At 42.5% G+C, this 27407-nt stretch overlaps 1 protein-coding gene across 1 annotated transcript; it reads right to left on the bottom strand.

Annotated features, from left to right (window-relative positions):
• Positions 1-12375: 12375 nt before the first annotated feature.
• Positions 12376-25940, bottom strand: LOC145627864 (uncharacterized). The gene is made up of 6 exons (XM_081680208.1): positions 25872-25940; positions 25550-25636; positions 25023-25203; positions 24751-24935; positions 24436-24674; positions 12376-12619 (listed from the first exon to the last, which is right to left on the bottom strand). Exons 1-6 carry the CDS (start codon positions 25938-25940, stop codon positions 12376-12378), a joined length of 1005 nt encoding a protein of 334 aa, XP_081536334.1.
• Between the last annotated feature and the right edge of the window lie 1467 nt (positions 25941-27407).

Raw genomic sequence — 27407 nt, 5'->3', positions numbered from 1 at the left:
GAAGATGGCGATTTTAATGGCATCTTAGAGAAGTGTGTTCATGGAGTATATGATTTATTTTCCTTACATGATGGCTTTCTTTTTAAGGGAAATAGATTATGCATTCCTAAGTGTCCAATTAGAAGCTTGTTGATTCATGAGGCTCATGGAGGAGGTCTAGCTGGTCACGTTGGGATTCAAAAAACAATGGAGCTTCTTCAAGCTCACTTTTATTGGCCAAAAATGTTAGCCACGGTTCATCATGTGGTTAGTCGTTGTTCTACTTGTCAAAGGGCCAAGATGGTGTTTCACAAAGGTCTTTACAAGCCATTGCCAATCCCGGAAAGACCTTGGGAAGATGTAAGCATGGATTTCATTGTGGCTTTACCTAGGACTCAAAGGGGTAAAGACTCAATCATGGTGGTTGTTGATCGATTTTCAAAGATGGCTCACTTCATTCCTTGCCATAAAACTGAAGATGCCATGAAAGTGGCTAAGTTATATTTTGAAGAAGTGGTTCGTTTTCATGGGGTGCCACGCACCATTGTGTCTGATCGTGATACAAAGTTCCTTAGTCATTTTTGGAAGTCCATATGGCGCCTAATGGGAACAAAGCTACTGTTTTCTACTTCACACCACCCACAAACCGATGGTCAAACTGAAGTGGTGAATAGGATACTTGGTTCTTTGCTTAGGACCTTGGTTAGTAAGAGTACTAAGGATTGGGATGTCAAGCTAGCTCATGCCGAGTTTGCTTACAATAGGACTCCTAGTGCTACTACAAAGTACTCTCCTTTTGAGGTGGTCTATGGTGTCAATCCTTATGTTCCTATTGATCTCATAGCTTTGCCACAAGACAAGTTCGTTCATGGTGGAGCTAAGGAGCAAGCCGAGTTCATATTGAAGGTCCACAGGGAAGTTAGGAAGAATATTGAGAAAGCAAATGAAGTCTACAAGAAACGAGCCAACAAGAAAGTGAAAAATGTGAAGCAATTCGAAGTTGGTGACTTAGTGTGGATTTACATGAGAAAAGAGAGATTTCCTAGCAAAAGAAAGAACAAGTTAATGCCAAGAGCCGAGGGTCCATTTGAGATCGTGGGGAAGGTCAATGACAATGCATACAAAGTTGATTTGGGAGGCCAATTTGGTGTCTCAAGTACATTCAACGTTGGTGATCTTGCTCCTTACTTTGATGATGACGAATTGAGGGCAATTCCTTTTGAAGAAGAGGAGGATGACCAATATGGTCAAGACTCTAATAATCATGTTCAAGATAGTCAAGGGTCAATTGTCCAAGTCCACGATGAAGAGGTTCAAAACGGTGTTCATGTTCAAGGTGATAAAGAATTATTTTTGTCCAAGTCTTTCTTTACTCCTTTACACGGTTTTGGTCCTATTATTCTTACAAGGGGTTGCACTTCACTTAGTGTAATTAACCTTGTAGAAAGTATCTAGAAGTGGCAGTTTTCCAAGCTTCAAATACACGTTTAATGAGCGGCGGTTACAAGCTGAATTGGTGGCGGTTTGGGCGTGTTTCATGCTAGCCGTTTGGAGACTTTGTGAGCTGTTTAAAGAGGCATGTTTCATGGCACTTGTTGGGCGTGAATTATGGAGTTTGTTGGCTGATTATTGCACCTCATTATTTGGGGGTTATGTGTGTTTAATTTTGGAGTTGTTGCTAGAATAAAGGGGCGTGAATTAAGGCATTCAAATGGGAGTTACAAAGCTTGAAGAGTGGCTGTTTTGGGCGTGTGTTTATGGCCATTGGAGATGCTCTTTGGATGCTATTTTGGCTGGTCATTCTTCCTTGTTTCAAGCCTAGTCCTTAGCATAATTTTATTAGCTTAATTAAGTGTGTAATGGAGATGAATGTGGACGCATATTAGCCACCTAATTCTCCTTAGTTTTGTTGTCTTTTTATTTTATTTTGTTAATTAAGTTAGGCAAGTGAAAGGGTTGTAATGAATGATGTAAAAGGCTATATATAGCATACATAGAATGAATGAAAAACCATCCAAGAATATTTGCCTAAAACGTGAGTTTTGTTAATGAAAGTGACTTATGTTTAGTTCACTTTGCTGTCCAAATTTGAGTGTCTAAATTTGAAGAGTGTTAATTTTGGTGAGAGTTCCCAAAGTTAAAACTTGTAGTTTGTGATTTGGTGAGAGTTCCCTTATCTAAACTACCCCAAGCAATTGAGTGAGAAATCCTCTTTGCTATATCCTTAGTTTAGGGTGAGTGTTCCCCTAACTAAACTGATCATCTTAAAGATAATTCTTAAAATTCGTTTGACCCCCTTTAACTCATCTTTTGTAACAAGGTTTCTCCTCTTGTTTACACATCACTATCATCAGAACACAAAACAGAATTGAAGTCCCCAACACAAATCCAAGGACTCTGCTGCAAACCAAAATTCTGAATCCCAGTCCAAAGAGCTTTCCTATCATGTATAGAATGAAGACCATAGACAAAAGTGCAAATAATTGGAGCTGTAGCATCTCTATGTCTAACTGCACAATGAATAAACTGTTCATGGACAGTTAAAATATCAAGATTGAGGTCCAACCCAGATTCTACCTTTCTGAGAACAACAATAATTATCAGCCCAAGACCAAGATGGCCCAAACTTCTTCTGAAGAATATTACATTTTCCTTGCTTCACTTTAGTCTCAAGTAACCCAATGACCTCTATTGAATGATTTTAAGTAGCCTTTTAACATTAGCTACCCTGCCAGGATCATTCAAACCCTTGACATTCTAGGAGCAGAAAATCATGGAACAAGAGGGGGTATTGACTGACCCCCGCCAGTATTAATGAAAACCCCCCATCATCACCATTAAGAGCCAAAAAGGCACTAGAATGTGTAATTGGCTGAGAATTTCTAACACTGTGGCTACTTTTGTTCTTCCTTCCCACAACTCTTCAGCCATCATCAGAATTAAGGCTACCAGGAACTACAGCTAGAGTTGCTTGAACATGCTCAGGAGCAAGTGGAGCTTCAGCAGGGACAAATTGTTTCTGCTTAGGCACCCATACCTTTTTCGGAGCTGTTGGCTTATTTTGTTTCTGAGTTTGAGGTTTCTTACCACTTTTAACAACAGCACAATCATGACCTGCCTTGTTACACTTCTTACAAAAAGGCGGCTTCCACTCAAAAACAACCTTTAATTCTACTATCTCTCCACTAGGGCTTTCAATCAAAACAGAACTAGGCAATTCTTTTGTAATATCAACCTCAATTAACACCCTAGCAAAAGAAACCCTCATCTGTCTAGAGGTACATTCATCTGCACAGATAGGTACTCCCAACAGACTACCAATTCTACTAAGAGTATCCACACCCCAACAATGTAAAGGAAGGTTAGGGAACTTAACCCATAAGGGAACAGTTCTCAAAACTTCAGCCTGAAAATCAAACTTGGAACTCCAAGCTTTAACTATAGCTGGCTTACCCGAAAACATATGAGGTCCAGAGCATAAAATCATATTCATATCATCCTCAGATTTCAAATTAATAATAAAGTAACCCTCATCATGCCAATATATTTCAGGTTTCCCTATACTACTCCAGTTCTCAGCTATAAACCTATGAACAACAGCAATAGTAGGACAATACCCAACAACATAAAACACAATAGCATTCTTCCATTTCAAATTACCTGCATTCAGCTCAGATTCCTGCAATTGGGCAATTCTTTTACCATCTTGAACCTTCGGAGCAACAAAGGACAGAGGAACTCCTTTAGCAGTAAGCTTCCCATCCCATTTCACTTCAACTCCAGCATGCAATGCATCAGAACCTTCAAACGAGTGATTACCTTGATTCCCAGTCATAACCGAGATCACAGAATGAACAGGATCTACCGGAACAATAATGGGGCTTGAAACACTAGCAGGATTCAATGGAACAGTAACCGGGGATACCCAAGAAACTGATTCAGTCGATTTCTTTTGTTGACTATCCATTGCCAGTTGATGATGAATCTCAATCAATCGGAGGTCAGCCTTTGATATCATCCCAGCAGATTGATGAACCAAGTGAGGCGACGGTGTAACTAGATCTTCATCATCACATTCTGGAATTGATCCAAATGAAGACACAACATCTAATGATCTATCCTTCAACACAGTTTGTTTTTGTATTTGAGATGCATTATTAGGGCATGGAGTAAATTGCTTCTTCTTCTTTGCCATTGAGGAATAAGCTAAGCAAAGAAACCAGCTCAGAAATTTGCCATTGGAGAAGAGAGAGAAGAGAGAAAAGTCAAATTATTTGACTTTCATTCGATTCAAAAAGCTTTGTTTTTAATGTGTTTGAGTTTCATTCTATCAAAAAACCTTTGTTTTAATGTGTTTGACTTTCATTTGATTCAAAAACCTTTGGTTGAATGTGTTTAACTATCATTTGATTCAATTAACTTTTTTTAATGCATTTAACTTTCATTCAATTCAAAAAGCTTTGTTTGAATGTGTTTTACTTTTACTTGATTCAACAAGCTTTGTTTGAACTTGTTTGACTTTCATTTGACTCAAATAGCTTCTCTAATGCATTTGACTTTCATTCGATTTACAAAGCTTTGTTTGAATGTGTTTGAATTTCATATGATTCGAAAAGCTTTATTTGAATGTGTTTGACATTCATTTGATTTTAAAATCTTTGAATGTGTTTGACTTTTATTTGATTCAAAAAGCTTTGTTTCAATGTGTTTAACTTTCATTTGATTCATTTAGCTTCGATGAATGCATTTGACTTTCATTTGATTCAAAAACCTTTGTTTGAATGTGTTGGACTTTCATTTAATTCAATTATCTTCGTTCAATGCATTTGATTTTCATTAGATTTTTAAAGCTTTGTTTAAATGTCTTTGACTTTCATTTAATTCAATTAGCTTTGTTGAATGCATTAGAATTTCATTCGATTTAAAAAGCTTTGTTTGAATCTGTATGACTTTCATTATGTTCAAAAATCTTTGTTTGAATGTGTTTGACTTTCATTTGATTCTAAAACCTTTGTTTGAATGTGTTTGACTTTCCTTTGATTCAAAAAGCTCTATTTGAATGTGTTTAACTTTCATTTGAATCAATTAGCTTCTTTGAATGTATTTAACTTTCATTCGATTCAAAAGGCTTTGTTTTTAATGGGTTTGAGTTTCATTCTATCCAAAAAGCTTTGTTTTAATGTGTTTGACTTTCATTTGATTCAAAAACCTTTGTTTGAATGTGTTTGACTTTCATTTGATTCAATTAGCTTTCTTGAATGTATTTGACTTTCATTCGATTCAAAAAGCTTTGTTTGAATATGTTTGACTTTTATTTGATTCATCAAGCTTTGTTTGAACTTGATTGACTTTCATTTGTTTCAAATAGCTTCTTTAATGCATTTGACTTTCATTCGATTCAGAAAGCGTTGTTTGAATGTGTTTGAATTTCATATGATTAAAAAAGCTTTATTTGAATGTGTTTGACTTTCATTTGATTTCAAAAGCTTTATTTGAATGTGTTTGACTTTTATTTAATTCAAAAAGCTTTGATTCAATGTGTTTGACTTTCATTTGATTCATGTAGCTTTGATGAATGCATTTGACTTTCATTTGATTCAAAAAGTTTTTTTTTTTCCAATAAGAAGTTTTATTACCAAAGTGATAAAACTTACAACTTACAAAGCTAAGCTGTAAACCCACACTACACAGGCATGGAAAGACAGGCAACCAAACTCTTAAAGCTCCTATTCAAGTGATGCCACCTTCTAGGAATGGTTCACCACAAAAACAGGAGCTAAGCTTTTCCTAAATCAACCCTACCCACCTTCTAGTAAGGGTGATAGGGGAAAGGGAAAGCCATAGCACACAGACAACCTCATCTCAGACTCAGCTTCAGGGCAGAACTGACAGTAGGACTGAACAAACAAAGGCAAAACCAAACAGAAAGCTTCGAAACCCAGCTAAAGAAATACAAGCCCTTCCCTAGACTCAGCTGTAGACCAAGTCCTACAACAAGACTAGACAACCAGAGCAAAAAACAAAAACACCAAAAGCAAAACTAGAAGATAAGCAAAAGCCTATTAGCACTATTACATCTACAGGCAACTGCAAAAAGAATGTCTCTAAAAACTGCAACAACAGGTTTACAGTCACCTGTAAAAACTAAAGAGTTTCTCTGTAGCCAGATGTGATAAACAGTTTCAGCAAACCACATCCCTATCAGTCTGTTTCTTGGTTTGTTCTTTCTGCAGATTATGGAAATCCAGGATAATTCAACATCAAAGGAGAAAATAGGCCTGTGAACTCCAAATAGATTCAACACTTTGATCCAGGTCTCTCTAGCATAAATACAATCAAAGAAAAGGTGTTGTACATTTTCTAATTGTTGGTTACATAGAAAGAAGATAGGTTCACAATGAATACTCCAAGCAAGAAGCCTATCTTTTGTAACCAGTCTATTTCTTACAGCAAGCTAAAGAATAAAAAGGCTTTTAGGTGAAGCAGCATTATTGCATATGACACTTCTCCAAGAAATTTTAGGAGTCTGGACAGTAATTAATCTGTAGATCTTCTGAATCTTGACTTTGTCACCATGCTGAACAGAACTCCACCCACCAATATCATCAATGATATCCCCGCATTTCAAGATTTTACTTAGGACCCAAGAGCACCTTTTAGGGGCGGGCCTAGACCACCAAGTACTATCTTTGAAATAGTAGATATGTACCCATTTTACCCAGAGATTATCAGCTTTATGGGAAAGGTCCCAAAGCAACCTGCAAATAGTAGCAGAATTCCATTCAGGGAGAGAAATCAAGTTCCACCCACCATTGACTTTGGGAAGACAGACTTGAGACCAAGCCACTAATGATTTCTTTGTGGGATTAGCCTTCCCAGTCCAAAGAAAAACTCTAAATCTGTTTTCCATTTCTTTGAAGATCTTCTTAGGCAAGACAAAAATTTGAGCCCAATAAGTTTGGATGCCAAAAAGGACACTCTTAACCAACTGCAATCTACCAGCATAAGACATATGCCTAGCAGAAAAGCCATTAATTCTAGCAGTGTCCTTGTCAACTAAAGGTTTACATTGAGCAATAGTGACTTTCTTAGAAGATAAAGGCACCCCTAAGTACTTGAAAGGAATAGTACCAGGGACCGCCCCAATTAAACTTCTTAAGGTTTCTTGCTCTATCTCAGAATTCCCCCAAAAATACACCTCACTTTTGTCTAAGTTTGCAGAGAGGCCATAAGCTGAACAAAACTTAGTAAAAGCTTGAAAAAGCAGCATGGCAGAGTCTTTATCAGCTCTAGAGAACAATAACAAATCATCAGCAAACATTAGATGAGTTAGCATCATTTTTTCACATCTAGGATGGCAATTGAAATTAGGATCAAGGTGTAACTCAGCAAGGCATCTAGATAAATACTCCCTACCAATTGCAAATAGGAAAGGAGACATAGGATCCCCTTGACTAAGCCCCTTCTTTGCCTCAAAAGGTTTGCAAGGAATACCATTGAGCAGAATAGAGAAAGAGACAAAAGAGAGGCAAACCCTAATCCATCTAACAAACTGTCTAGGGAAACCAAGTTCAGACATAACAGTCTCAAGGAAACCCCATTTGATGCAAGTCTAAGCATGGAGAACTTCGAAGATTTGCTTATCATGCATCAAGATAACTTGTCCCTAAACATTGATTCAAGCCAAGCATTGCATGGACACTTTCTTGGATATCAAAGCAAAGCCACGGTTTGCTTAGTGGCTTTTCTTGGAGTCTAGTTCACTTTCTTGAACTTTCTTGAATTTTCTTTACTTAGATTTTGCTTACAAGTTTTTACCTTTCACTTGAAAGGGTTTTTCTTGGTTCAAGCATTAGGATCTTTAATCTTTATTTAATTCTTTAATTTTTATTTATTTATTTAGTTGCTTTAAAAATCAGTTAGTTAGCAAAATAAATCAGTTTGGTGTATGCTTGTGCGCCAAGGTGCTTGCTCTTCAAGCAAGTTAGAATTCTAGTTTAATTAGGATTGAATTAGGGACTTGTCCTAATCTTCCTAGGTAAACTAAGTCTTATAAATAGGGCTGTAAACACACAAATAAATATACATAGATTAATATTCAGATTTATTTCTTAAGTTGCATACTTGAGTTTTGGTTGATTGCGATCAATTGCTGTTTTGCTTGTTTTAGTTAAAACATTCGTTTGGATTGATTAATTAGGTGGATTCTTAATTGATTAATCTTAGTTTTTGTTTAATTCTTGGTGGATTTCCTGTATAGAATTAGACTTAAACATATCCCTTGTGTTTTGTTGATTTTCGGATCAATAATTCACATCATCTTTGGTATCAGAGCAGGTTTGCGCAACTTCGGCAAAAATTAAACTGGGAACAATTGGCTGGGAATTTTTACGTGATTCTTTTTGCATTGAACTCTAAAAACGTCCAGATATCACCATATAAAATTTCATAATTTTTAGTTGAGTAACGCGTTCTACACAGCCTCAAACTTTTGGTGTTTGTGCACTGATTTGCGGATGGGAGTCCGGTTTTTGTGTTGCCTAGTTTTCCTTCAAGATTCGATCTTTTAATCAAGATTTTTGCATAAACTGACTTGGTTTGTGTAGGAATCATGAGTGACGAGGAGGTTCCACAATTTCCAAGGGGATTAACCTTAGAACAAGCTCAAAACCTTAGAAGAGATAGGCGAATTGACGAGTTGGCAGCAAGGATGGATGAGATATTAAAAAGGCTTGATACTCTTGCTGGAGATTCTTCAAGGAAAGGGAATTCTAACCCTAATTCTGGTTCAAGTGAGGAAGAACAACCAAGGAGGAACCCAAGGAGGCCACGAAATAATTATTCCTCAAGTGATGAATCACCAAGGCCTAGGAGGAAAGATCGACCAAAGGATGATGATAGGAACCTTAGATTAGATCTTCCCGAATTCAATGGGAGTATGAATGAACCTGAAAAATACCTTGAGTGGATTAGAAGGGCCGAGACACTATTTGATTACAAGGAGTATGATGAAAGGAAAAGATGCAAATTGGCTGAATTGAAACTGACCGGTTATGCTAGTCTTTGGTATGATAATCTAAAGAAGAAGAGGCATAAGGAGGGGCGTGCAAGAATCTCAACTTGGGAACAACTCAAGAAGCACATGAAAAAAAGGTTCGTACCTAGTGATTATATTCAAGATGTTTATCTTAAGATGCAACTTTTTAAACAAAATTCTATGACTGTTGAGAATTATATTGGTGAATTTGAAAAGTTATGCATGCTATGTGGCTTAGAAGAGATTGTTGAGCATAAGATTGCTAGATTTATTTCGGGGTTGAATGATAATATTGCTGAAAAAGTTGAATTGCAACAATATTGGTCCTTTGAGGATGTTTGCAAGGTAGCTTTGAAAGTTGAAAAACAGATAAAGGGGAAGAAAGGGACGTACACTAAGTCCTTTGTAAAGGGTTTCGCTAAACCTTTTGAGAAGAACAGCTTGGAGAAAAGTGGTTCTAGTTCGAACTACAAGGAGACTAAATCAAAATTTGAAGCTCCTAAAAAGCTTGTTGAAGATAGGAAGTGCTTCAAGTGTGGTAGTGTTGGTCACATTGCAACTAATTGTCCATCAAAAAGAGTAATGACTGCTCAAGAGTGGGAACAAGAACAAGCTAAGTGTGAGCAGGGTAGTGACTATGAAGAAAAGAACGAAGAGGAAAACTTTGAAGAAGAGGAGGGGCATATTGACGAAATTAATCCCGAGACTCATGGTCAAAGTTTGGTTCTAAGAAGGGCGCTACACTCTAAAACCGTACCTATGGAAAACAATCAAAGGGAGAAAATCTTTCTTACAAGGTGCAAGGTAGAAGATAGGTTGTGTGACATGATCATAGACACGGGGAGTTGCACTAATGTGTTATCTACTACTTTGGTAGACAAATTGAAGTGGCCAACTACTGAACATCCAAGCCCTTATAAGCTTCATTGGCTTAATAATTCGAGTGATGTTAAGGTAACTAAACAAGCCTTAATCTCCTTTTCAATTGGTAAATTTCATGATAAAGTTTTGTGTGATGTTTGTCCTATGGATGCTTGTCATATACTATTAGGCCGTCCTTGGCAATATGATAGATTTTTGAAGTTTGATGGAAGGACTAATGTGTATGTTGTGAGAAAAGGAGAAAAAGAGAGACCGGTTGCTTTAAAACCTTTAATATGCAACAAGTCTTCTAATGTTACCTCTAATTCGAAGAATTCTTATTTGATTAGTGAGAGGGAATTAGAAAAAGAGATTTGCAGCAACAATGTGGTATATATACTTGTTTCTAATGAGATTCGAATTGATCAAGATAAACAAGCAAAGAGGCCGTATGAATTGGAATCTGTTTTAGAAGAATTCAAGGATGTCTTTCCTAAGGAATTACCTCCGGGACTACCTCCTATTCGTGGGATAGAGCATCAAATTGACTTGATTCCGGGAGCACCCTTACCTAATAAGGCAGCCTATAGAAGTAATCCGGAAGAAACAAAGGAGATGCAAAGGCAAATTGAAGAGCTTATGACTAGAGGATACGTGAGGGAAAGTATGAGCCCTTGTGCCGTGCCTACTTTACTTGTCCCAAAGAAAGATGGGAGTTGGCGCATGTGTATTGATAGTAGGAGTGTGAATAACATCACTATCAAATACCGATTTCCTATTCCAAGATTAGATGATCTACTTGATGAACTACATGGTTCAAAGTTGTTTTCTATGGATTTTATTGTGGGATTGCCGAGAACACAACGGGGGAAAGACTCTATTATGGTTGTTGTGGATAGGTTCTCTAAGATGGCTCATTTTGTTCCTTGTCACAAAGTGGATGATGCTATGAAAGTGGCGGAATTATACTTCAAAGAGATTGTTAGATTGCATGGAATTCCAAAAACTATTGTGAGTGATCGAGATACAAAGTTCATGAGTTTCTTTTGGAAGTCTCTATGGAAGCTTGTGGGAACTAAATTGCTCTTTAGTACATCTTACCATCCACAAACTGATGGACAAACCGAGGTTACTAATCGTACTCTTGGTGCGCTATTGCGTGGGTTAGTGAGTAAGACACAAAAGGATTGGGACATCAAGTTAGCTCATGCGGAGTTTGCTTATAATAGATCACCTACATATGCTACCAAACATAGTCCCTTTGAGGTAGTTTATGGAGTCAATCCGAAACTTCCAATTGATCTTGTTCCATTGCCTAAGGGTGAGTTAATTCACAAAGATGCCGAGTCTAAGTTGAAGAGTATGCTGAAATTACATGCTCAAGTTCGAACAAGAATAGAGAAAGTAAATGACATGTACAAAGCTAGAGCAAACAAGCATAGAAAGCAACAAGGTTACAATGTTGGAGACTTGGTATGGTTACATTTGAGAAAGGAAAGATTTCCAGGAAAACGCAAGAATAAGTTGATGCCTAGAAGTGAAGGTCCTTTCAAGATTATTGAGAAGATCAATGACAATGCTTATAAGTTAGAACTTCCGGGAGAATATGGAGTTAGTGCTACATTCAATGTTGGCGATTTGGCTAAGTATATTCCTGATGAAGAACTTCGAGATTTGAGGACAAATTCTTTCGAAGAAGAGGAGGATGATGCAAGTCTAAGCATGGAGAACTTCGAAGATTTGCTTATCATGCATCAAGATAACTTGTCCCTAAACATTGATTCAAGCCAAGCATTGCATGGACACTTTCTTGGATATCAAAGCAAAGCCACGGTTTGCTTAGTGGCTTTTCTTGGAGTCTAGTTCACTTTCTTGAACTTTCTTGAATTTTCTTTACTTAGATTTTGCTTACAAGTTTTTACCTTTCACTTGAAAGGGTTTTTCTTGGTTCAAGCATTAGGATCTTTAATCTTTATTTAATTCTTTAATTTTTATTTATTTATTTAGTTGCTTTAAAAATCAGTTAGTTAGCAAAATAAATCAGTTTGGTGTATGCTTGTGCGCCAAGGTGCTTGCTCTTCAAGCAAGTTAGAATTCTAGTTTAATTAGGATTGAATTAGGGACTTGTCCTAATCTTCCTAGGTAAACTAAGTCTTATAAATAGGGCTGTAAACACACAAATAAATATACATAGATTAATATTCAGATTTATTTCTTAAGTTGCATACTTGAGTTTTGGTTGATTGCGATCAATTGCTGTTTTGCTTGTTTTAGTTAAAACATTCGTTTGGATTGATTAATTAGGTGGATTCTTAATTGATTAATCTTAGTTTTTGTTTAATTCTTGGTGGATTTCCTGTATAGAATTAGACTTAAACATATCCCTTGTGTTTTGTTGATTTTCGGATCAATAATTCACATCACCATTCTACAGAATCATAAACCTTTTTCAAATCATTTTTCAGCATACATCTTGGAGAAAGGAACTTATGCCCATATCATTTGATGAGTTTAGTAGCCAGCAAAATGGTATCCCTTATATGTTTGCCAGGAATAAAGCCAGCTTGAGCCCCATCAATAATCTCAGAAAGAACAGCAACAAGTCTAGAGGTGAGGATCTTAGACACCAACTTATAGAGAACAGAACAACAAGCAATGGGTCTGAAATCCTTTGCATAAGTAGGACTAGAAACCTTAGGAACTAAGGTTATGGTAGTGCAACTCCACTGTTTCAGCATGGAACTGTTATTAAAGAACTCCAAAACACCATCATAGACATCATTCTTTACAATTTCCCATGCCTTCTTGAAGAAAAAAGAGTTGAAACCATCAATCCCAACGGCTTTGGAGCTATTAATACCTTTTTAAGCTCTATCAATCTCTTCAGTTGTAACAGGGGCAATGAGAAGTTGCTGAGCATTTCTAGAGAGCTGAGATCCCCTTCTGACTGTAGTAAGATTAATTCCAGGAAGAGAGAAGGCTTTGGTACCAAGTAGTTTCATATAGAAACCATTAATCTCAACTTTAATATCAGCGGGAACTTTGAGAAGAACATCATTCTCATCAAAGAGAGTATCAATTCTGATTTGGGTATTTTATACCCGGCCAGGTGGCCCAATCAAAAAGCGCCACGTGTTCTCCAAAGAGGTGCCATTTGGACCTATGGAATGATGACACGTGGAGGGCGGACACTCCTCCATCCTACGCAGACTGATGATCCAGCATGGACCATCCAGATGGCGACACGTGTCACCCAAAAGGTGCCCAAAAACCTTTTGGGCTCAGTGACACGTGTCACTCAGGCATTGCCCCTGGGATGGCGGCCTTCAAAGGCCCAAATCCCGAGGCGCCGCAAAACGGCGTGACCTAATTCCTAGGTCACCAGATCCTAGGAGGGGCACACTTTTCAAAAGGACCCTATAAATAGGGACATTCTTACATTTATGACAGAGGAGAATACACACTCAATACGAGACAATACGTCACTTATCACACCTTACCTGAGCTTGGAATCCGAGCAGATAACTTTATTTCCGCACGTTTTATTACCGAACGCTTACTAACTTAATCTTCGGAGGTGGACCCCCGACCATGCGGCGGTCCGTTTGCTTTGCAGGTACAGGCGTCCTTTGTTGAATCCAGTCTCAGTGTTGTAACTCTCCCAAGGGACAAAAACCCCCAAAACATTTGGCGCCGTCTGTGGGGAGAGTACCTCTGAAATGGCTTCACAAGTACCTGTACCGAACCCAGAGGCCGATCGGCCTCCAGAAGACGTATTGGTCCAAACGGATCATGACTCAGGTGACGACGCTGACGTCGAAACCTATGTGGATCCAAATGGATCCCTCATCTCTAAACGCATCCGCAGTAAGGAGAGGCGGGAGCGTCACCATGACCAGGCAGGGCCAAGCAAAACTGCTGGTCAGCCAAATAAGCCCTCGGGGCGGCCGGTTGATCCTTCCCAGGCAGCAGGATCAACTCCCGTCACTAGGGATGAACTAATGACACTCCTGAGCAACCTTAGGGGTGAAATCAAACAACTCGCCTCAAAGAAGTCGCCTGCTCCTAGAAAGGAGCAGTCGGCCAAGAAACCATCCCAAGCTGGCAAACAAAAGTCGGTCAGGGACCGTCAGCCAACTCCTCATCCTGCCCCTAAAGAGAAGGCCCGGCCCCAATTTGACCTTACTCGGCTCCGTTTCCCAGAAACGAGCACAAGAAAACCCATCCGGCACATACAGCCGGATGGTAGCAAGAAGACGTTCTTTGACGCTCGGCAATACATTGAGGAGAAGAGAACCCACCTATCAGAGTCGGCTTCAACGTCGACTTATCATGATAGCTTTCGGAATACCTCTGTGTGGTGTTCCCAGTCTGTACATGAGACTCCAGCAAGCAGCCAACGGGTTCAGTCTGGTCCTCATATGATTCAGTCGGCCCAGTACATGGCACAACCATTGTACCAGACGCCAGTTTTACCTTACATGCAACCTGCCGTCTATGGAGGACAGGCGGCATACGGCTATCAGCCGATGGACTGCAGCTTAGGCTGCAACACCTCGGAGATCAACCCTCTGCTTTCTCCAGGGAAATAACTGAAGCTGTACAGCCGGCTAAAGTTAAAAACGTTCTGGTTGGAGCCTATGACGGGACCTCCAACCCAGAAGACCACCTGCTAGCATACACCCACCTCATCTATTTACAGGGGTTGGATGATGCCGCATGGTGTCGTTGCTTTCCAGCCACCCTAAAAGGCATAGCCCAGCAGTGGTTTGGCAATCTGCCGGCTGGCTGCATAAATAGCTTCAAGACGCTTGCGTTCTTGTTTGCTTCAAACTTCTCTATGAACATCCCTGCCAAGTCAGAAGAGAGCAAAAAGAAAAAGCAAGTCTGGGCCATTGATAACTCTGATCAACCGGCCCAGAAGAAGAAAAAGGAGTGGAAACCGTACGTCCCAAGGTACGAATTCCACAAGGACTGCTGCTCCATCCTCTTGGAAATTAAGGATCGGCTGACTCTTGAAAAGCCGACTCCTATGAAAGGTTCCGCTGAAAATCGGAATAAAAACAAGCATTGCCATTTCCATGAGGATGTTGGCCATGACACGAACGACTGCTTCAGTCTCAAGCGGGAGCTCGACCGTTTGGCCGACAAAGGACAACTGAAGTCCTATGTGAAGTCCAAAGTGACTTCAAAGGCAAATCCGGGGCAGTCCAAGAAAAAGACTCCCCAGCCTGCTGTGAGTGCCGAAACTGATGAAGATCCGGTATACACCATAGCAGGCGGATTTGCCGGTGGTGGCCCGACCATTCGGGGCACCAAGGACCATCTGAGAAAGATGATCAACTCTGTTGAGGAATGGGATGCAGCAGACGCATCCACCTTCCCTAAAGTTGTCATCACCGAGCAGGACAGAGGCAAAGTCCGTCGGCCGCATGATGACCCTGTTGTCATTGAGTGCAAGGTCGCCAACAAGTTGGTTGGCCAAATTCTGATCGATACAGGAAGCTCCTCTAACCTCATCAGCCTCAAATGCTTATCCAATCTCAAGTACAAACCGGATAGCATGATGGAGGTCACCCACACCCTTGTTGGGTTTGGGGGAGGACTTATGCATCCAATTGGACGAATTGACCTACTTATCCGCCTGGGAAGCAGGGGAGACGGTCGGCACATGACCATCCGTTTCCTAGTGGTTGAAGAGCTCACGGCTTACAACCTTATCTTTGGCCGTTCCACTCTTAATGAGTGTAAGTCCGTCATCATCCCCGCTCTCATGATACTCAAGTATGAGAAGGATGATGGAACATTCGGCTCCCTTAATGGGGAACAAAAGACGGCTCGAGAGTGTTACCTCTTGGACGTCAAGCTCGCGGTCGTAGCATCCGGTCGGAGGAAGCAAACAATCGACCTCGACGATGTCGAGGAAGAACAGTCGGCCCCACCAGCCAGAAAGAAAAGAAAGACTGATCAGCTGGTGGTGGTCAAAAAAGAAAAACAATAGCAATCACTGACCGGGGAACGGTCGGATGATCTCCGTCCCCAGCCTGCTGGTGAACACATTGATATCCCTCTGGACGACAACCGTCCAGAGCGGACAGTTAAGGTGGGGACGATTGCCTTTGCAAAGCTGGGTGAAAGCCTTCACCAGCTGCTGAGGGAATTCAAAGACATCTTTGCCTTTGAAGTGGAGGAGATGCCAAGCATCAGCCCGGATCTTGCTGTCCACAAACTCGCCGTGGATCCTAAAGAGAAGCCCATTCGGCAAAAGAAAAGAAACCACGGCGAAGAAAAAAGTCAGGCGGCAGCTGCCAAAGTAAAAAAGCTGTTAGATACCAAGTTCATTCGGCCGTGCAATTTCCCTGAGTGGGTAGCTAACGTTGTGTTAGTAAAAAAGCCGAATGGAACTTAGCGGATGTGTGTTGACTACACAGACCTCAACAAGGCATGTCCAAAGGATAGCTATCCATTGCCTAAGATCGACAGTCTGGTCGACTCAACAGCCGGACATGCCCTGATGAGTTTTATGGACGCCTATTCAGGTTTCCATCAGATCCCCCTGTGGAAAAAAGATCAAGAAAAGACGGCATTCGTCACTGATCAGGGGTTGTTCTGTTACACGGTGATGCCGTTTGGTTTGAAGAATTCGCCTGCTACTTTCCAACGAATGATTAATACGGTCTTCATTAATCAAATCGGAAGGAATGTAGAGGCGTACATTGATGACATGATAGTCAAATCCAAACAACAGGTGGATCATCTTGCTGATCACCGAGAAACATTCGCCACACTCAGGCGGCACAAGGTCATGCTAAACCCAAAAAAGTGTGTCTTTGGCGTTGAGTCTGGGAAGTTTCTCGGATTTTTGATTTACCAAAGGGGAATAGAGGCCAACCTTGAGAAAATACAGGCGGTAATCGACATGCAGTCTCCCCGTACTGTGAAGGAAGTGCAAAAACTAACAGGTTGTCTGGCGGCCCTGGGGAGATTCCTCAGCCGTTCAGGCGACAAGTGTCTCTACTTTTTCCAGGCAATCAAAAAGAAGACAAACTTTGAATGGGGGGATGATGCAGAGGCGGCCTTTCAAAGGCTAAAAACTCATCTGCACTCTTTGCCGAGGCTTGTCAGCCCTTTGCCTAAAGAGAAGCTCTTCATGTACTTAGCCATCTCTGATCATGCCCTCAGTGCTGTCCTCTTAGCTGAAAGAGACGGCATCCAGCTCCCGGTGTATTTCATAAGCCATGTTTTGAGAAATGCGGAGCTTCGGTACCCCATGGTTGAGAAATTCGGCCTTGCCCTTTACATGGCCATCAAGAAGCTTAAACCTTACTTCTTGGCGCATGCGGTAGAGGTCTATACTGACCAACCGATCAAACGGCCACTCACAACCTTGGAGTCTTCTGGACGAATGCTCAAATGGGCGATTGAAATGCAAGGATTAGAAATCACTTATGAATCAAGGAAGGCAATAAAGGGACAAGCATTAGCTGACTTTATTGTCGAAATGACAAGGCCGGTTGTTCCGGACAATACAGACCAGGTTTGGAAAGTGTATGTGGATGGGAGCTCCACTGTGAACGGCTGTGGTGCAGGGATTATCTGTCAGTCTCCTGAAGGAGATAAGTACGAATACGCACTACGGTTCAAGTTCCAGGTCTCTAACAATGAGGCCGAGTATGAGGCCCTGCTAGCCGGCATTCGGTACTGCAAGGCGGCAGGGGCAAAGAAGATAGCCGCCTGCTCTGATTCTCAACTGGTCGTACTCCAGGTTAATGGAACGTACGAGGCCACTCATCCGGCCATGATAAAATATTTGCAGGCGGTCAAGAGTGAAGTTGGGACACTTTAAGAATTCCATCTAACTCAAGTGCCCAGGTCTTCAAACAATCAAGCGGATGCTCTGTCCAAGCTGGCATCATCCGCCTCCTGTGAAACGCCTCGGTCAGTTTTCTGGGAGGTCATGGAAAGAAGAAGTATATCTGAGGAAGACCCCATTGGAATTCTTGACCAAAGCTCAACCTGGATGGACAGCATCCGGGCCTATCTTGTAGACGGCACGCTCCCTGACTCACCACAGGAGGCGGCTGTTCTGAAAAAACGAGCGGCTAACTTCGAGTTGCGACAAGGAGAACTCTTCAGGGCTGGTTTTTTTAAACCCCTGTTGAAGTGTGTTACCCCTTAGAAGGGTAAGGAAGTCCTCGAAGAGTTGCATTCAGGATTCTGCGCCTCCCATATAGGCGGCAGATCCCTCGCTCCCAAGGCCAGGCGGCTTTACTTCTGGCCAACTCTGGAGTCGGATGCAATGGATATGGTAAAAAAATGTGACAAGTGCCAAAAATTTGGCAAGCTCATCCATCGTCCGGCTACAGACCTGACGGCCATCCACAGCCCAATACCTTTTGCCAAATGGGGCATGGACATTCTGGGGCCATATACAACTGCACCAGGCGGCAAGCGCTATATACTGGTAGCTGTGGATTACTTTACCAAGTCTGTAGAGGCGGAGGCAGTCAAAAACATCAAGACTAAAGACGTCATTTCCTTCATCTGGAGGAGCATAATCACTCGTTTCGGGGTGCCCATGTCTATGGTTTTTGACAATGGTCCTCAATTTGAGACGCCTCAACTCAAGACTTGGCTGGGAGACTAGGGGGTCTCAAGCTTCTTTGCATCAGTCGGCCGGCCTCAAGCAAACGGCCAGGTCGAAGCCTTCAACAAGTTAATCTCAGACGGGATTAAAAAGAAAATTAAACGGGCTGGTGGTCTCTGGGCGGATGAATTACCACACGTCCTCTGGTCCATCAGAACGACTGCTAAAGGGGCAACTGGAGAAACCCCATTTCTCATGGTGTATGGTGCAGAAGTTGTCCTGCCCATTGAACACTATGAGCCGACTCTTCGAGTCATGTTATATGACGAGGAAGCTAACTGGGAGGCCATGCAGCTGGCATTGGACTCACTTCCAGAGCGTAGGGGCAATGCTGCCTTACGCCATGAGATCTACCGTCTGAGAATGACGCGAGCTTACAACAAGAGAGTACACAAGCGTCCTCTCAAAGTGGGGGACTTTGTGTTACGAAAAATGGAGGCAGTCGGTAGGGCGAATGAGCAGGGAAATCTATCCCCAAATTGGGAAGGCCCCTACCGAATCTATGAGGAAGTAAGAGACGGCACCTACCGCCTGGAAGACCCAGACGGCAGGCAGCTGCCTAGAACTTGGAATGTAGACAACTTGAAAAAGTACTACTTCTAAGTACGAATGTAAAAACCTCAATTTTGTTATCTCAAGTTTTGTTAATGAGAATATGCCTTCATTTCCCAACTTGTCTTTTTATTTAAGTTTCTTAGTGTTGCCTGTACAAAATACAAACGGCCAATGCGTTTGGAAAGCGTCTGTCCCAACAACAGACGCCCCTATTCTTCTGAAAGAGCCGATTGCTTTAGAGCGGTCGCTCCTACGAAATTCATTAAGTTAATATCGACACTTACCAAATATTTACTCAACCATTTAAGAGGCCTAAGGCCAGATAAAATAATGATGAGGCCGATGGCCGGATATTAAAAAACAAAAAGAGACCGAATGGTCACAGTCTGCTCCAACATGAGTATGACCGTCTGCTCCAACATGAGTCAGATAACCGGCGACGTCCATTCAGGCGAATTCGTCGAGGAGAAGCATCTCCCATTTGGGTGGCACATTGCTCTACAAATATAACAAGCGGCCCTACCGAATGCTAAGGCAGTATTCGCAGTCATTTGTTTTAATCGAAAGTGAAACTTAACAGGCCTGAAATTTCTAACTGTTCTTGCACAGCTCGAAAATGGCCACTGTTTCATAAGTAGAGGCTAATAAGGCATTAAGCCGGATGCGCCTGTTTTTGCCAAGGGGCAAAGCAGGCGGAACATTCTTATTAATATACGAGTTAAGTTAACTACTTAAGCACCTAATGAGGCTTTTGACCGGATGACGCCTGTTCTTTGCTTTTGGGGCAAGACAGGCGGACAATTCTTTTTAAAGAACATTTGCTAAGTTATAAACTTATCTTATCTCAAAGAGGCCTATGGCCGGATGCGCCTGTTTTTAGCTCACGGGGCAAAACAAGCGGAAGTTTTCCTAGCAAAATTTGCTAAGTTGGAAATTTGAGTTTTGTTTGAGCCAATGGCCGAATGAAACCTTAAGTTGCCAATTCTGGATGGACGTCTGCCGAGTGGTTTGGGGCAATCACCATAGTGATTGATTGACTTATAAACCATTAATACGCTTCTAAGTATCAATAATTTCTAAGTCAATCAATCCAATAAACCGAAACCACACGACATCCGTCCAGGGGCAAGAACATTCGCATGGTATACAGGTTATAATACTTAGCCAAAAACATGCAATGAAAAATTAAAAAATGCAAAGGACAACAATATGAATAAACTCAGCCAAATGGCCGAATGATTTAAATTAAAAAGACCAATCGCCAACAGACGATTGGTTGAGATTGTTTCTGGCATAGCCAGAGAAATTGTCAAAGTACCTGACCCCACGGTCGGTAAATATACATCAATACTCGGCACGCAGGCCGGAAAGGCAAGTACATGGCCATTCAGCCGCAGAAACGATAAAAAGCTTAAGTGATCAGGGGAGAGCCTCTTCATTGGCAGCCGGCCTGTTATCCTTCGGCTGCTCTTCATCATTTTCCTCTCGTCCCTCCACCTGATCTTCCTCCTCTCCACCAGAGGACGACTCCCCAGAAGAGTCGGACCCAGAGCTTTCCTCAGCCTCAGCAGCATCCTTAGCTGCATTCTCAGCCTCTTCAAGAAGGCGAGCGTCGAATGCTTTGCTGGCTTCATCAAACTTGGATTTCCAAGTCTGATAGTCCGAGTCCGGCTGCACAGCCGCCCAAGTGTCCCGCATGATGGCGTCATAGTCGCTCATCATTTGCTTAACAAGAGCCTCTCTCTCTTGTTCAGCCACGGACTCAAACTTGGTCTTCAGCTGATGCTCCTGGTTGGTGAGGCGCTGCTCCAGGCGGCCCACCTTCTGCTTGGCTCTCTCGGCCTCTTCCTTGGCATCCTGAAGAGGCTCGAGCTTCTCCTTAAGATTTGTGATTTCTTTCTTAAGGGAAGTGATGCGCATGCGGGCCGAGTCCAGGTCCTTCTTCACCTTCATATTGGCTTCCGCCTGCGAATACATCATATCAAGCGTCAGAAACTCATTTTGAGCAATATCAAATTGAGCTCGATCCAAGGCGGACTCGGCCCGAGCTTTAGCGGTTGTTACCTTTGTGGACTTCTCCTTGAGAGGTTGCCTGAGCCCTTGGACGCGCAGCATGGCCTGCAAAAAGAGCTGAATGGTTAAAACCAGGCGGATAAAGACTTGAGCAAAAAAAAAAAAAAGAATTGAATTGCTTAAGTTAAGACTCATACCTCGCAGAGGTTTCCTAAGATGCCATCCAAGTCCAGAGTGCCGACTCCTCTGACAGACGCCTTGTCGTCAGGATCAACCGCCCTCAGCATGGACTTGGCCATCTGGATTACAGTCGGCCTCTGCACAGGGACTGAGAAGGAAAGAAAGTTAGAAAAATAACACAAGTATATCTAAATGGAAGAACAAGAAAAGCGAATGGGTTTTACCGTCGTCCTTTGGTTCCTCCTCTTTCCCCGGACTCCTCCTCTCTCCTGCTGAGCCGGCAGCAGTGGTGGGTTGCTTGAAGCCACCCTTCGATGTCCTCTGAACATCTGGTTTGCTGATCTCCCTATCAGCTTCGAGAGAAGAGGCGTCTGGGCCTTTCTTGGGCTTGTGAGCAATGTGCTTCCGGCCGCCCTTGCCGGATGCGCTCACATCACCCGCCCTTGTCTTTTGGATCTTAGGGTCGGATGGTTTTGAGGGAGATTTGGTAGGGGCACCCTACATCAACACAAGATAAAACAAGTTAGAAATCATTCGGACAAATTTAACATTGGTCAGAAATGATAAGTATAACAATTTCCCACCTTGGGGGTGCCGCCAGTTTTCTACTCATCCACTTTGGTGTGGGTGGTTGCCTCTGCCCTGTTTAGGACATTCGATCTGTATCGAGCAGCAGATACAACCGGCTTCCTTGTGCCCGAGTGCTTCTCCATTGCCTTGTCTGCAAAAATGAACAAGTGTTAACACCATCAAACAAGTATTGAAAAGCAAAATGAAATTGCATATAAAACAGACGACCGACTACCTCTCAGCATTTCAGAGCTTAGCCCACATGCGGCTAAGAACGTTCCCTCTTCAAACCATTTGTACAAAGGGAGATAGCATTGGGGGGTGACCTCCTTGTCCCTCTCATCATTCGTCTACACGGACACGGTAAACAACCCCTAGTCCATGATACACTCATGCCTGCTAGGAGAGGTGGATTCTTATTCCACCTGTTATACTTTTGGTTCAGGCGGCTGTCGGAAGACTTGACTATGTAAAACTTAGTCCTCCAGTCTTTCCACTTGTTCTCTTTGCCAACAGCCATCATGTACCCCTTCCAAGTGGTCAAGGTGTACCAGCCCTCACCGCCCCTAGCAGGCGCCCTACATAGATAGTGCATGTGGGCAAACGCTTCAAAGCTCGCCTCCACCTGCAGCATCTCACAGGCGAAAACATACCCCAGAATATTAATCCAGGAGTTGGGTACAAGTTGCCAGATACCCAGTTGGTATCCATCCAAGATCCTCTCCACGGCCGGATGAAGAGGGAAGCGGAGGCCAGCTTGGAAGGCTGCTTCATAGCAGCCGAATGCTCTGTCCTGATAGCTGGCCAGGCTCGGCCAGGTAATGGTGTCGCCCTCGTTAGGGACTGGCAAAGTATAGCCATAGCCTAAAATGACCTTGCACCTAAAATTGGCAAGGCCGGATGCCATTGAGCTCCGCCTGCTGGGCGGAACATGATGATAGTAGGGGGCTCTCTCCAAGCGCTTGGAAGCCCTCGGCTCGACCCAGCTTTCCCCCTTATCCACCGCCAGGGACTCCCTGGCAGAATCTATTTTCGTTCTTGCCTCCTCTGAAGTTATGGAGGCGTTCTCTGAAGAAGATGACGAGGCCGACTCGTCATCAGACCTCTCATCAGAGCTAGGGGACCGCCGACTGGTGCCAGCGGGGTCCTCCCCTAGACTCTCTTCTGGCGCCTGTCCAGAAGGCCCGGGGTGATATTGTTCATCCGCCTCCTCAAGGATTCCATCAGTGGGAGTTCCACTAGATGTGGGCGAATGGTAATAGGTGGGGGTTGGAGGAAGATAAGAAGGGCTGTTAGGATGTTCCGACAGCTCACTTCGAGGCACCCTTATTGAGCTGTTTGAATAAACAGTCGACCCATCCGAATGGTAGAAAATTCCATCGGAGCTACTTTGTCTTGCTGTTCTTTTGGTTCTGGCCATAGTGTCCTGCACAGACACGGAAACGGTCGGATTCGGAGAAGTTCGCAAAGCAGGGTCCTTGGCCAAGCATTCGACACTACTAGTTCTAGATTCAGCCGTCCCCGGTGACCGGTTGATAACTATCATATGCCGTGCCGCATGCGATTGGGTAACCATTTTTTCGAAAACAAAGAAAAAATGAAGAGTAAAAAAAAAAAAAAAAAAAAAAAAAAAAAAAAAAAAAACAGGCGTTACCTTTAGGAGAAGGGTGAAAGACGCTTGGTTGACTGAAGAACGGTAGGACAGTTGGCCGAGTGTCGGATGCTTGAAAAGTGAAAACGCTTAGGGAATTTTGAGATTCTTTAAGTCAAAAAGTCCAAGATTCTCCAAAGATTTGCAAAGGTGTGAATCCAAGGGGGGGGGGGGGGGTGGTCAAACTTCACTATTTATAGGGGGTAAAACCCTAAAAAAAAATTTCCCTCCAACAGTAACTTTTTAAATCTGACCATTCAGATACTGACACCTGTCACAGGTGTCATGTGCAATGCACGTGACCCCTGTGAGGGGCAAATGATTTGGGTATTTTATACCCGGCCAGGTGGCCCAATCAGAAAGCGCCACGTGTTCTCCAAAGAGGTGTCATTTGGACCTATGGAATGATGACACGTGGAGGGCGGACACTCCTCCATCCTACGCAGACTGATGATCTAGCATGGACCATCCAGATGGTGATACGTGTCACCCAAAAGGTGCCCAAAAACCTTTTGGGCTCAGTGACACGTGTCACTCAGGCATTGCCCCTGGGATGGCGGCCTTCAAAGGCAAAAATCCCGAGGAGCCGCAAAACGGCGTGACCTAATTCCTAGGTCACCAGATCCTAGGAGGGGCACACTTTTCAAAAGGACCCTATAAATAGGGACATTCTTACATTTATGACAGAGGAGAATACACACGCAATACGAGACAACACGTCACTTATCACACCTTACCTGAGCTTGGAATCCGAGCAGATAACTTTATTTCCGCACGTTTTATTACCGAACGCTTACTAACTTAATCTTCGGAGGCGGACCCCCGACCATCCGGCGGTCCGTTTGGTTTGCAGGTACAGGCGTCCTTTGTTGAATCCAGTCTCAGTGTTGTAACTCTCCCAAGGGACAAAAACCCCCAAAATAAATTATGTTCCTTCCTTGCCTGTGCTTTATGACAGAAAAGAAGTACTTATTATTGCTATCTCCAAATTTGAGCCAGTCTACTCTAGATTTCTGCTTATAGATGCTCTCTTGGACACTGATCCAATACTTTATATTTGTAATAATCTCCATTTCTTGAGCATAGAGATCACTATTATTAAGATCAGAATTAATCTGGTTTTGAACATCAAGGAGGGTATTTTGAGCAATTTCTATCTTTGCAGCAATGTCTCCAAACTTCTGAGTATTCAGATTCTTAAGAGTTGTTTCACCAATTTCAGTTTAGACCAAACTCTAACATAGCAGTGCCAGAAACAGAACATTGCCAAGCATCAGCAACAGTATCAAGGAAGTTTTCATGCTCAGCTAGGCAGTTGAGAAATCTGAAAGGCCTCCCTTTACTAGGCAGAGAGTGGAAAACTTCAAAAAGAACAAGGTTATGATCAGATAGAGATGGAGCCAAGTATATAGCTTCAACATGGCAATACTGATCAATCCAATCTGGATTCACAATTCCCTTATTAATCTTAGAATAAATTATTGGGCCATTGTGAGCTTTATTTCACCAAGAGAAATAAGAACCCTTACTTTTTATTTCAACAAGACCAAGATCATCAAGGAATTCCTGGAAATCCCTAGTCTCATATGCAGTAACAGTAGTTCCATTTATCCTATCTTTAGTAGATAAAATAGAGTTGAAATCACCAGCACACAACCAAGGACCAGAAATACCAGACAATTGCTTTAGACCAGACCATAACTGCAATGTCTTGCACAGTATGTAAACCATAAACAAAAGTAACAAGAAATTGGTTGTGAAGGTCCTTTGAAGCAAGCTGGCAATGAATAAATTGCTCTTGAGTGCATTGAACAGTGAGGTTGATAAGGTCAGCCTTCCACCTCACCAAAATCCTACCTTTCAAAGAACAGCTATAGTTATCAACCCAAGACCAAGCATAACCAATCTTCTTCTGAATATTAGAACAATTTTGCTTTTTAACTTTTGTCTCCAAAATACAAATCACATCACCTTTGATTAGAAAGTAGCTTTTTGACTACAGCTACTTTCCCAGGGTCATTGAGACCCCTAACATTCCATGAAAGAACAATCATACTCCTAGAGGGGGATTACCATCACCCCCGTTAGGATTAACAATCTCATCAATAATATCAACAACATCATCAGTATCATCAGTTAAAGGCTGGTAAGTGTTTGAGCTAGAAATAGGAAAGCTAATCAGTCTGTTGGTTTTTTTCTTTGATTTCCTACCAGGGACATGGGTGGTCTTCTTAGGAACCCAGACTTTCTTGACCTAAGCTTGAGTATTTTTGTTATCACTAGTATGTTTTTGCTTCATAATAGGCTTCTGAGGTAAGGCACAATCATGGCCAACTTTGTTATATTTCTTACAGAATGGTGGGGGTCCACTCAAATACCACCTTGATCTCAATCGACTCACCAGTGGGGCTTTCAACCCAAACAGAAGTAGGCAAAGGCTTGGTCATATCAACCTCTATAAGAAGTCTAGCAAAAGAAACCCTTAGCTACTTAGATGTGCACTCATCAGCACAAATTGGGACACCAATTAGGCTACCAATTCTACTTAAAGTGTCAGCACCCCAACAGTTTAAAGGTAGGTTAGGCAATTTGACCCATAAAGGTATAATTCTCAGAATTTCAGCATGCAAGTTTAACTTATCAGACCATGATTTCACAATGGCAGGTTTGCCAAAGAACATGTGGGGACCAGAACATAATATGGCCTTTTTATCTTTATCAGATTTTAAATTGATTATGAAATAGCCCTCATCATGCCAGAATATGTGTGGCTTAACTATATTGCTCCAATTATCAGCAATGAACTTATGAACAGAAGAAATAGTTGGAGAAAAGCCAACAACATAAAAGATAAGAGCATTACCCCATTTCTTGTTGTCTTCCAAGATCTCAACTGAACTAAGATTAACAATTGACTGCCCATCTCTAATTAGAGGCGCAATAAAAGACAGAGTAGCCCTGATTTGGGTATTTTATACCCGGCCAGGTGGCCCAATCAGAAAGTGCCACGTGTCCTCCGTAAAGGTCCCATTTGGACCTATAGAATGATGACACGTGGAGGGTGGACTCTTCTCCGTCCTACGTGGACTGAAGGTCCAGCAGGGACCATTCAGGTGGCGACGCGTGTCACACAAAAAGTGCTTCAAAATCCTTTGGGCACAGTGACACGTGTCACTCAGGCATTGGCCCTGGGATGGCGGCCTTCTAAGGCCCAAATCCCGAGGCGCCGCAAAATGGCGTGACCTAATTACTAGGTCACCAGATCCTAGGAAGGCACACTTTTCAAAAGGACCCTATAAATAGGGACATTATGTCATTTATGACAAGGGAGAGAATTTTTGACACGCAATACGAGACAATACGTCACTTACCACAGAGCTGTCGTTTTCAAGGAACACACAACACTTTACCTGAGCTTGGAATCCAAGCAAATAACTTTACTTCCGCACGTTTTATCTCCGAACGTTTACTGACTTAATCTTCGGAGGCGGACCACCGACCATCCGGCGGTCCGTTTGCTTTGCAGGTACAGGCATCCTCAGTTGAATCCAGTTTCAGTGTTGTAACTCTCCCGAGGGACAAAAACCCCCGAAATATTTGGCGCCGTCTGTGGGGAGAGTACCTCTGAAATGGCTTTACAAGAACCTGTACCAAATCCGGAGGCCATTCGCCCTCCAAATGATGTACTGGTCCAAACGGACCATGACTCAGGTGACGACGCTGATGTCGAAACCTATGTGGATTCAAATGGATCCCTCATCTCTAAACGCATCCGCAGTAAGGAACGGCGAGAGCGTCCCCATGTTCAGGCAGGACCAAGCAAAACTGCTGGTCAGCCAAAGAAGCCCTCGGGGCGGCCGGTTGATCCTTCCCAGGCGGCAGGATCAACTCCCGTCACTCGGGATGAGCTAATG

This window comes from Chenopodium album, chromosome 4, assembly GCF_948465745.1.
Source record: "Chenopodium album chromosome 4, dcCheAlbu1.1, whole genome shotgun sequence".
NCBI classification, from domain to species: Eukaryota; Viridiplantae; Streptophyta; class Magnoliopsida; order Caryophyllales; family Amaranthaceae; genus Chenopodium; species Chenopodium album.
Note: the sequence above shows the minus strand (reverse complement) of the source record. Positions and strands in the feature narration are given on the sequence as shown.